Source organism: Prionailurus bengalensis, chromosome D4 (genome assembly GCF_016509475.1).
Source record: "Prionailurus bengalensis isolate Pbe53 chromosome D4, Fcat_Pben_1.1_paternal_pri, whole genome shotgun sequence".
In the NCBI taxonomy this organism is placed as follows: Eukaryota; Metazoa; Chordata; class Mammalia; order Carnivora; family Felidae; genus Prionailurus; species Prionailurus bengalensis.
In genome coordinates this window covers 32,116,621-32,129,039 of record NC_057359.1, presented here as the reverse complement: position 1 = coordinate 32,129,039, position 12,419 = coordinate 32,116,621, and the positions used below count along the sequence as shown (strand labels likewise).

The window sequence follows — 12,419 nt, the reverse complement described above, 5'->3', positions numbered from 1 at the left end:
AGAATTCTTATAGTAAATTCTTCATACAGAAAGGAAATAACAGAGAGAAAAGCGGAAAATCAGCCTTGAAAAGAATAATGGAAAGTATCTGAGTAAAAGTAATAAATTATGTTCCTCTAGAGTTGTTTAACCCTAGAAACATGACCCATAAAATAAAAAACTGATAAATCAGATAGACTTCATCAAAATTAAAGCCTTTTTCTCCGAGAAACACTCTCTTAACGAAAATATGAGTCACAGACTGGGATAAAAATATTCTGAAATTCACATATCTGACAAAGGACTAGTGCTCATATTAAGAATTCTAGGGGTAGGGGCGCCTGGGTGGCGTAGTCGGTTAAGCGTCCGACTTCAGCCAGGTCACGATCTCGCGGTCCGGGAGTTTGAGCCCCGCGTCGGGCTCTGGGCTGATGGCTCAGAGCCTGGAGCCCGTTTCCGATTCTGTGTCTCCCTCTCTCTCTCTGCCCCTCCCCCGTTCATGCTCTGTCTCTCTCCGTCCCAAAAATAAATAAAAAACGTTGAAAAAAAATTAAAAAAAAAAAAAAGAAAGAATTCTAGGGGTGCCTGGGTGGCTCAGTCGGTTAAGCATCCGACTTTGGCTCAGGTCATGATCTCACAGTTCGTAGGTTCAAGCCCTGCCTCAGGCTCTGTGTTGACAGCTCGGAGCCTGGGGCCTGCTTTGGATTCTGTTTCCCTCTCTCTTTGCCCCTCCCCGCTCATGCTCGATCTTTTTCTCTCAAAAATAAACATTAAAAAAATAAAAATTCTAAACTCAACATTAGAAACAATCCAACTAGAAAACAGACAAAAAATTTAAACAGACACTTCATGAATATACCGGATGGTAAATAAGCACATGAAAGATTAAATCATCAGCTATTAGGGAAATGCAAAAGAAAGCCATGATGATACTCCTACACATCTATTAGAATTACTAAAAGAAAAAAATATTGATGATAACAAGTACTGGCAAGAACACTGAACAACTGGGTCTCTCAGGAATGCAAAATGGTACAGCCACTCTGGAAACCTGTGTAGCAGTTTCTTATAAAGTAAAACACACACACACAATATAACACAGAATTGTGCTGTGTATGTATCCTAGAGAAATGAAGACTTGTGTTCACACAATAATCTGTATGATTTTTTTTTTTTTTTTTTTTTTTGCCTTATAGGCAAAAACTAGAGACAACCTCAAAGCCCATTGATGGGTTAATAGAAGATAAAACTGACTACTCCTCAGTAATAGAAAGAATGAAACTATCAATATATGCAATGACTTAGGTGGATCTCAAGGTTATCATGCTATGGGGAAAAAAAACACATCAATCTCAAAAAGTTACATACTGTATGTTTCCACTGATATAACTTTCTTGAAATGACAAAATTATGGGGAACTTATTAGCGATTGTCAGGAGTTAGGGTTAGTGAAAGGGTGTGACTATGAAGTGGATAGCATGAAGCAATTTTTTTGTGATAGAACATTGAAATATCTTTTTTTAATGTTTATTTTTGAGAGAGAGAGAGAGAGAGTGAGTGGGGGAGGGGCAGAGAGAGAGGGAGACACAGAATCTGAAGCAGGCTCTAGGCTCTGAGCTGTCAGCACCGAGCACGTTGTGGGGCTCAAACCCACCAACTGCAAGATCATGACCTAAGTGGAAGTTGGATGCTCAACCGAACCACCCAGGTGCCCTGTGATGGAACCTTTAAATATACAGTTTCACCCATCTATACATGTATAAAATTTCAGAACTAGATTTGTCTAAAATGACTTCATGTAAAAACTGATGAGATCTGAGTAAGATCTATAAATTTCTATTATTGCACAAGTATCAATTTCCTGGTTTTGATAACTTATTGTGGCTATAGAAGATGTATCTTTAAGGTAAAGGTAAGTGAAGAGTACACAAGAACTCTAGAACTTGTCAGTGTACAATAAATTTAAAATACAAAGTGAAAAAAAGTGAGTCGGGGGTATTCTCTATAAAACTGAAGTATTTTTATAAGTATTATATTTTATAAGTATTTTATAAGGACTTACAGATTTGTTAAGATGTGTTTGTGTGAATTTTTGGTAAATAAATATCTGGGACCAAAATTAAAATGTGTAGTCTATATAGTTTAGTGGTGGTTGCAAACAAGCTCAAAAACTCATGCAACTTTTACTGTGATTTCTTAATAGATAACCAATCAGGCAAATTCTAACTAAAGCATTTGAGCAATATAGTTCACGATCTTCACACAAACAGAATGAAGAACAGATATATGTGAGAAGGGAAGGGCACCTCAAAAATTTTTCCTAGTGTCTAGTAGAGTTCTAGTTAGAAGTTTTTTGGAGACCATTTCCAGGCAAAATGCTCATGAGAATGCTATGCTTTCTACCGGTATCGTTTCTCATCTATGGCAATTCACCAGAGTTAAAAAACAAAACAGAACAAAACAAAAAAAACCCCTGTATTTTCTCAAGGAAAAAAAATGGTATTGAGTTAAATTCTTGGGTATGGTAGGGAAAGAATATTTTCAGAAACAAAGTGTCAGGGTTAGGTCATTAGAGATCTTAATTGAGTCTATGAATAAGGTAATCTTTCCTAAACTTGACCACTTTAAAAGAGGAAAAGTGAATGGTATTCATAATCACTCTGGAACAAACAATAAAACTTGGTTTGTCCTGACGAACTGACACTTAGGGTTACCCTATCTGTATCAGTCATCTTTTGCTGCATAACAAATTACCCCAAAGTTTAGTAATTAAAACAACATTCCTTATCATAGTTTCTGTGGGTCTGGAATCCAGAAGTAGCTTAGCTGGCACCTCTGGCTTCTAACAGGTCATGTTGTCTTGGTCATATTGTGTTAACTCAAAAATCTTAGGGTCTGAAGATTTACTTTTCACTTATGGTTACATGTTCATCATGGCTTGGCTGGGGGTGGGGTGGGCCTCTGTATTATTCTCATTCTGGGACCCAGGTTATGAGAAAAGCTGTCTTGGTGCTACTGATCCCCATGAAAGGGCAAAGAAAACTCTGGAGGGCAATGAAATGCTCTGCCTAGAAGTGACACACAGCATTTGTTACAGTTCAATGATTAACTGGTCACATGACTATAGCCAGCCACAAGGAGGCTAAGATGTACAATCCTAACATGCCCTTGAGAGTCAGAAATACCAGGAGTACAGTACCAATGACTACCCTCATTCTGGTCAGTAAATATTCAACCCACTCTTGTGTCCTACAGAAATTACACGTCCCTTAGAATGATTATAATGAAAGGGCAAAAATGAAGTGTTAGTGAGAATGTGGGGCAACTAGATTCCCATACATGACTGGCAGGAATGTAAAATGGTATAAACCACTTTCGAATATCTCTTAATTTATCTTGAGTAAATACTAATGAAATTGGTGGGTTGCATAGTAAGAACATATTTAATTTATAGGAAACTTTCAACTATTTTCCAAATACTTACACATGAAGCAGCTTTATACAGCAATATCCTGGAAACTCAAATATCCATTAGCAGATGCATTAACAAATTTTGGAATATCCATATATAATGGAATACCCAGTAATATGTTCATATTTTGTCTATTCTGTTTTGTCTATTTTGTTTTCATTTATTTACAAGAATTTTAATCTCAAACTACTCTTCACACAGCAGCTTGTTGTTATTCTATCAATGCAATGCAATTTTATACTTGAGAATATAGTGTGACATTCTTTCATTCATTCTTTCAATAGTAGTCATTTGGTCTGCCTGTCTGGTCCCTCTAGCTAGTTCTTGGTATCTGTGTCTAGTGTTTGGTTTTTTTTGTGTGTGTGTGTGTAGCGTCTGATTAATCCAGGTTACTAAATAATTAGTTCCTTCAGGGATTTAAAGGTCTGATATGGGGATCAGCCAGCATACAACAGTTAAGCACAAAACACTCTTCCCAGCGTAAGCTGGTGATGAGTAGACCATCAAGCTCAGTTCCCTCAAATCAGGTAGTCATGAGCTCTATCTTTTCAGGGTGCTCTGGAGAATAGGGAAAGGTTTGATCCCTAATAAGCAAAAATAGAAATGCCACACAGTGGACAAGTCAGAACAGATCTCTATCCAATTTGTATGTAGACTCTACACTAAAATCCAAAGCTTTTAAGTTACAGGCAGGGCCCTTTTCTGTTAGCCAAACTGTCGTAACAAGTTTGTGAGAAAGCTTACGGTGTGTTTTAGATTGCTACCTCCCCAAAGCTTACTTAATATTATTTTGTTTCATTTTGTTTTTCAATGTTTATTTAATTTGAGAGAAAGAGAGCATGTGACTGGGGGAGGGACAGAAAGAATCCCAAGCGGGATCTGTGCTGTTGGCACAGAACCTGAAGTGGGGCTCCAACTTGCAAACCAAGATCGTGACCTGAGCCAAAGTCAAGAGTCGGATGCTTAACTGAGCCACCCAGGTGCCCTCCTTTTTTTTTTTTTTTTAAATGTTTGTTTATTTTGAGAGAGGGCTTGCGAAGGGGAAGGGCAGAGAAAGAGAGGGAGAGAGAGAGAGAATCCCATGATGGCTCTGAGTTGTCTGCACAGAGCCCAACATGGCGCTCAATCTCACAAACTGAGATCATGACCTGAGCTGCAATTAAGAGTCTGATCAGCACTTAACTAAGCCACCCAGATGCCCTTACCTAACATTCTTAAACATACCTGGATGCACATATTTGTTGAGTGAGCCATATTATTTAGAAATGAGTCTATAACTAGAAGCCCTTCTTAATCTAAGAAAATTTAAGAAAAAAAACTACCCATATGAAAGTGGCTGAGTACTTAATAGTAATCACTGTAACCTACTACATGTACCAGAATCCAGTGAAAAGCTCCTCTTTCAAATTTAAGCCTGAGAAACCAGATACTATGTAGTATCTGAAGGGATAACCACATCACCTATGAAGAAATCTTGCCAAAAAAACCCCTCACACCTAAATCTGGTCATGCTTGAATTCTAACTACCAATTTACATAAAAGAGAAACAGGTTAAACCATACCACATGGTTATTGTCAGCAAAATCTTACTCTGTCAGACTCTAGAGTAATTTAAACATACAAATCACAAAAAGTAAAGGAAAATTGATAGAGGGGATATATACAGACTAAAAGATACTTAAGTGATAGCAATTAACAACAATGTAAGGTCCTCATTTGGATCCTGATGCAAACAAACTAACCTAAAATATCTATATATGACATTTGAGACAATGGAATTTTGAATATTTACTAGATATTTGGTAATAACATTTTTTTTCTTTACATGTATGACAATGGTATTGTGGTTATTTCCTGTATCTTTTAGAGTAAACTGAAATATTTATGTAAAAACAAACGAAGTCTTTTAAAAAAGTTTAAAAGCAAAATAAAATTGCTTAGTTTGGGGCCGTCCTGGACTCCTGAACATGTTAAGCTGGAATCAGCTTTCTTTCCTAGTCTATAATGTTATACCAAAGTTAAGACAAAACATAGCATAGGGGTGCCTGGGTGGCTCAGTCAGTTGAGTGTCTGACTTAGGCTCAGGTCATGATCTCGCAGTTCGTGAGTTCAAGCCCCACGTCAGGCTCTGTGCTGACAGCTCAGAGCCTGGGGCCTGCTTCAGATTCTGTGTGTCTGTCTCTCTCTCTCTCTGCCCCTTCCCCACTCATGCTCTGCCTCTCAGAAGTGAATAAACGTTAAAAAAAATAATAAAAATTAAAAAAAAGACAAAACATAGCCTAACTATGGAAATCACTTATTTTGCTAATAAAAGCAGAACAATCCAGTTCAAGTAGCTGAAACTGGGAGATGTTCCCCACCCTTCATGCAGAGAGATGGCCAGTGCCAAAGGGAATACACTAGATGATGCAATTTAATGATTCATTTCAATCTAAAAAGGTTCTATTTAAATTAGATCCTTCAAAATAAAAATGATTCCAGTGTCTGTTAAAAACAAGCCCAAAGTGACAACCATTCCAATCACTATGCTGTAAGTGTTCCCCAGAACTTGATTTTGATGTGAGATCCTTTATAGCCCAACAGTAAAGACTGCCAGCACCTGGGCTCACATTGCCTGTTTCTAGCACAGCTGTGCCACTTCTCTGAAGTATGAACTTTGGCAAGTTCCTTTTTTTTTTTTAATGTTTATTTATTTTTTAGAGAGAGAGAGAGAGAGAGAGAGAGAGAGAGAGACAGAGAGAGAGAGAGAGAGAGAGAGAGAGAACAGGAGAATGGCAGATAGAAAGGGAGACACAGGATCAGAAGTAGGCTTTGGGCTCCGAGCTGTCAGCACAGAGCCCAACGTGGGGCTTGAACCCACCAACTGTGAGATCATGACCTGAGCTGAAGTCAGACGTTTAACTGACTGAGCCACCCAGAAGCCCCTGAACTTTGGCAAGTTTCTTAACCTTTCTGTACCTCTGAGGTTCATCCATAAGATGGGGATAACAGGACTGCCTCTAAGGGTTATCAGAAGGATTAAATAAACACACATATACTCAATAAATATTGGCATTATATATGGCTCTGAATTCAGGAACAGAAAAACTGATTCAATCATATTAAAACTTTACTCTGATGAAAACAATATACTTTCAGAGACTAGAACAATGTTTTAGCATATTCTCATGTCTGTGAAATAAGAAGTAGCACTGATGCTAAAATTGAACGTAAGACAAGTTATTATAGAAAATTTTTCTAATTTAGTAAAATTAAAAAAGAAAAATCAAACATAAGGTGAAACTTGTCCTTAGTTCATACTAGTTCTTATAACCAAAAACCAAGAATAGAGAATTGTACAAAATGTCTATTTTAAAATGCACAATGAAATACTCTGGAAGTGATTACTTCTGGAAGTGATTACTTCTTAAAAATACATACTTACAAGCCAGACAAATGTAGAAAAGTGAAGTAAGATGAGCTATTTTTCTGGTCATAAAATATTTATTAATGTATACTTTAGGGAATATAGTGAATATAAAATTTAGGATCACAATATGAAGCAATTTCAGTCCTCTCAAAAGTCAAGCCCAGCCCTCAATGCTCTGCAGATGTAAAACCACTGGTGAGACTCACTAAAAGCAGTTTGACTAGTACAGAAGAGGCTTTTCATGAACATTTACAACTAGAGCATCTGAATACCTCTTTTAAGTGCAAAACCACACCACATTACACTAATGCAGCAACAATGCATTCATATTGTTCTCATTAGTCATTAGTAGTCAACTTGCATAAAACACCAGAAAAAAAGCACAATGGAGCTCACAAAATGGGCTAAAAAATGAACTTGTCCTTGCAAAACACATTGTAATGGAAGAAGACATTAAAAATGTATTATGCACAATACAGAAGCTGCGTTCCAAAGATCTCGAGTGTCATTTCCTTTTCTGTAAAATCAAATTACATGAACCAGGCACAACTAATATTTGGGAGGCAGTGCGTAGCTAAAACTTCATTTAACTAATTACTCAATGATTTAAAAAATCCCCATACGTCTTTTCTGTCCTGAGGTAGTTGCAAAATAAATCATAACTTGGATATCAACTAGAGCTGAGGCTTTGACTTTTTACTCATTTAAAACTAGTTGTTACTGACAGGAACTACCTTTTGATATTTAAAAGACAGTTGAGAAATGGGCCTCTCACTACACACACAAGATAATGGCTATGTAGGAAAGAGGATTAGCTGCTTCAGAACGTGAGAGATATGGTCCACCATAGCGCTTCCACCCTCCCCGCCCCCTCCCCCCAACCATTTTAGATTCTTTATTGTCCAAAAAGCCACCAAGAGCAACACAGTAGTAGACAAATCATCGTCCTTTGCTGTAGCCAGGGAAGAAAAGGTCAAGTAGAGTCTGCAGAATCTCATTGGGAATCATGAGATAATTCTGGCCAAGATCATGCCGGCAAGCAGGGCAGGAGAAAACTTGAGCCTTAAAGGAGCGCTGTAAGCAATCCTAAGGCAAAATCAAAACAGAAACAAAAACATACCCAATTTCATCAGAGTATAGCATGTAGAAAAGTCAATGGCTTATGCTTTTAAATAGGAACTAGAAACTTAAGATGAACTGTAAAGGCCTGAATCTGCACTCTGAAAACTAGTCTATAGACATGGCTTTAAGTTCCACTTCCAGCATATATTGTGAGACTTCAGGTAAATGACCTTAATTTTGAGTGCTTTAATTTCCTCATCCAAGAAAATGAGAGTGTTAGAGGGGCGCCTGGGTGGCGCAGTCGGTTAAGCGTCCGACTTCAGCCAGGTCACGATCTCGCGGTCCGTGAGTTCGAGCCCCGCGTCAGGCTCTGGGCTGATGGCTCAGAGCCTAGAGCCCGTTTCCGATTCTGTGTCTCCCTCTCTCTCTGCCCCTCCCCCGTTCATGCTCTGTCTCTCTCTGTCCCAAAAATAAATAAATGTTGAAAAAAAATATATAAAAAAAAAAAATTAAAAAAAATGAGAGTGTTAGAATTTATGTATGATTTTCACTAGCCTCACCTACATTGGATTTTAATCCTGTTCTTTATAACAGAACACCTAAAAGAAATTTAGGATTTCCCTGCTTAGAACTAAGTTATATATCTTATCAAATCACTTAACATAGAATGTGTCTTCCAGAAATATATGGGTCAGGCACAAACACATATGTGGAAGATTTGTTTCCATGTTACAAAAGAAATTAAAATTCAGAAGCTAGGTCAGGACACACAACCACTGAGCAGTAGAACAGGATTCCAACCTTGGTTTCACTAAAACTCAATCTTCCCCTTTACACCACACTAATAATGCAATATTCAACTCCTCTGGAAATGCTACCAGACAGAATCTGTTTTAGGTTTCATTAAGTGGATGGAATTATTTCAGTCCGCACTATAATATATAAAACATACATAAGCTATAACAAAAATAGCAATGACACCTTACTTTCTTCTCCATTTCAAATTCTCCTCAACAATTCCAAACATGATACAATACCTTTGACTATAGAATACATATTTGACTATTACTGTCTATAGTAATAAAATTAAAATAAATTAAAACATGCATTACTGCCAAAATGTAATGAAATGTTTCTTAACTGGCAAGGTTCCACAACTATTCTGCTGCATGGAAAAAGCTTCACGTGCTAAAACTATGTTTGGAGGTTAGTTGCCCTCTGTCCTAACAAGGGAAAATGAGAAAGAAACCTACTTACTTTACAGACATTATGGAGGCAATCTGTTGTCACAGGCTGGTAAACTAGCTCCTGGCAGCAGACACACATAAAAGATTGTTCCAATTTTTTCAGAAAATTCTAGAATGGCACCCAGGGGGAAGAAAAAAAAAAAAAGGTTAGCTTTGTAAAAAATTAGTAAGATTATAAGTAATTAGGGAAAAAATGTCTTTGTCACATTTAAAACATTTTGTATTAAAAAAAGTAACGGTAACCATAAGCAAATATGAAAATATAAAACCGAAGAAACTTCATTCCATAATATATACACATTAGTTTTAAATCTTATAATTGGTTTGGAAAAGCTGCAAAGTGAAAATATATGGCATTAAAAAGTGAATGTCTCCCCTTAAACCTCACATTCCAGAGATTACTATTTTTGCCTTTAACACAGTCATGGACATGTGTTAAACTAGAATTTAAATAAAAACTTAAAAGGGGGAAAAATATCAATCATGGATAGCTTGTCTCAAGGTCATTACATATAGATGTCTCTTTTCAAAAAAGCTGGGTGGGTGTTATTCCAGTAATATGAACACATTATTTATTTAATCTTTTGCTGTTAAGAAACTTCAATATTTATTTTTTAGCTAAATAAATAAGTAAATAAATAAATAAATAATAGCACTAGGCAATAATACTCTGTAGTATCTAATACTCCAAAGAATCAACATATTTATTCTCCTAGGATTATCTTCTGTGATATTTTGCCTCAATCCAAAAATCCCTTATTTTCCTGATGCCAATGTTTACTCAAATTGGGACTAAATTATAAACGGTAGAGCCATCTAAAGCAAATATGATCAAATGGGTACTCTTATACTCATCAAAAGCGATTACTGGTTCCATTTTACCCAACTATTTCTTTTAAACTAGAAAGGTAAGTAGAGTTTTGAATGGTCACAAGGCTAATCTTCTGTTATTTCTGGTAATATGGGAAAATATTTTATGTTTTTTTCTGTCAATAAAAAAGTAGAATTTACAAGAGTTTCAAGTTAAAATTAAACCAAAGATCCCATTTCAAAGTTATATCTTGAAACTAACTTATTTATGGACATTATAAAAGTCAAGTGAATTAGTAACAAAATATTATACAATATACTGGAAGAATAAAATGGGAGGAGATACGGAAAAAACTCAAACTTTAATACCAAGTACACCCCCCAACACACAACAAACTACTTTGTTAATGACTGCTAATTTCCCTGGCATCTCCATGATACTTGTAATATGTACTAAGATATTTCAAATTCCTACAATGGGCTAGGTACTCATCTGCATCGTGGTGACAAAAATGCAAAGTCTCTCCTTTCATGGAACTTTATAAAATCAATTTCAGATAGTAATAACTAAGCAAACTAAAGCAACAGAGTAAAAGAGTGGCTGTTTTAGAAAGCGTAGCCAGGGAAGACCTTTGTGAAGACCTGTACTTTGCAGAGACTTACAGGAAAGAAGGAGTGAGCGACACGAAGGTGTAAAGAATTTTCTAGTCAGAGAGATAGTATGGGTCTAAGGGCCTAGGATAAGGAACAGGCTGAGCATGTTTAAATAGCACAGAGCGTGTTTAAATATGGCTGAAGCGTTTGGGCCTGAGAGGGCCCATGCCAGATCATGTAGGGCCTTGGAAAGGTATTGGGATAAAAATATACTCACATATACATAACATATGCACTTATTTTAAAGCCACCAATGGCCAACACTTGGTTTTTCTGGCTTAATAAACGTGTTCCTGGCTTATCTGAAGAGAATGGGCATAAAAGCTGTTCACAACAATAGTACATACACATCCAGAGTAATCAATAGCAGCAAGCTCATAATCATCTCACCCAGGCATGCAAGATCCTGCCAACAGAGGATAACCTACTGGATACAATTTTGTCTTTTTTTTTAAGTTTATTTATTTTGGGGCGCCTGGGTGGCGCAGTCGGTTAAGCGTCCGACTTCAGCCAGGTCACGATCTCGCGGTTCGTGAGTTCGAGCCCCGCGTCAGGCTCTGGGCTGATGGCTCAGAGCCTGGAGCCTGTTTCCGATTCTGTGTCTCCCTCTCTCTCTGCTCCTCCCCCGTTCATGCTCTGTCTCTCTCTGTCCCAAAAAATAAATAAACGTTGAAAAAAAAAAATTAAAAAAAAAAGTTTATTTATTTTGGGGGGGGGGAGGGGCAGAGAGAGGAGACAGAATACCAAGCAGGCTCCATACTGTCAGTGTGAAGCCTTATGAGGGGCTAGAACCCACAAAAATGCAAGATCTTGACCTGAGTGAAACCAAGAGTCAGATGCTTAACCAACTGAGCCACCCAGGTGCTCCCACCGTTTTTAAAATTGTGGCTTGAGAACTGTCAATTATTGACTTTATTTCATATTAAAGTTACATTGAAAGAACTCACAAGTATACTTGGTTTGCACACAATTGCCAAGTCTCACAGGACTCAATCACTTCAATAATTTTTTTTAATTGATAAACAGTATACACATATTAGCAGTCTTACACTGAAGCCCAATACACACATCCAAACCAGTCAATAGATGTGCAAGAGAACTTCCATGTACACTCAGGTAGCTTTTTCCTCCACCTGTATCTGCTACTTTGTCTCCTGCCCACCCACAGCTGGAACTCACCCACGTTATCCACCTAACCACCAGCTGTAGCCCTCCAACTAGAGAATATTTAGACTGTAATCAATAACTGTTTGCTGCACCTTACTTTCTCTAAGTGAAAATGACCTACCAGGGTCAGACTCTCACTATGTCTGGGTCTCTTGGCTAAAAAGCAAGTAACACTTCACACAGAGCTCAATCACTTTCCTTCTGTCCTCCAAACACGTAAGCTTCATTTTACCAAGAATAACCCATTATCACATACATAAGCAAAGGAAATGATGACTCCTAAAGGGTATTTGATAAATTTCACCCATTTCTAAAACTTTAAAAATTAGGGGCATATGGCTGCCTCAGTCTGTAGAGCATGAGCGTCTTGATCTTGGTGTCATGAGTTTGAGCCCCATTTTTGGGTGTTACTCAAAAATAAGTTAAAAAATAAGTAAGGCGTCTGGCTGGCTCAATCAGTAGAGCCAGGGTAGATCTCAGGGTTCTGAGTTCAATCCTCGTGCTGGGTACAGAGATTACTTAAAAATGAAATCTTAAAAAAAATATGTATACACACACACACACACACACACACACACACAGAAATAAATAAATAAATGTTTAAAAATTATATCAGGGA

At 37.3% G+C, this 12,419-nt stretch overlaps 1 protein-coding gene across 1 annotated transcript in view; it reads right to left on the bottom strand.

Annotated features, from left to right (window-relative positions):
- Positions 1-3,403: 3,403 nt before the first annotated feature.
- UHRF2 (ubiquitin like with PHD and ring finger domains 2) overlaps positions 3,404-12,419 on the bottom strand; it is an 82,886-nt gene continuing 73,870 nt past the window's right edge. Inside the window, exons 15-16 of the mRNA XM_043565677.1 lie at positions 9,180-9,278; positions 3,404-7,946 (exon numbers count right to left, since the gene is read on the bottom strand). Coding sequence (XP_043421612.1) covers positions 7,800-7,946; positions 9,180-9,278 — 246 coding nt within the window. The 3' untranslated portion in view covers positions 3,404-7,799. The remainder of the gene's footprint in view (positions 7,947-9,179; positions 9,279-12,419) is intronic.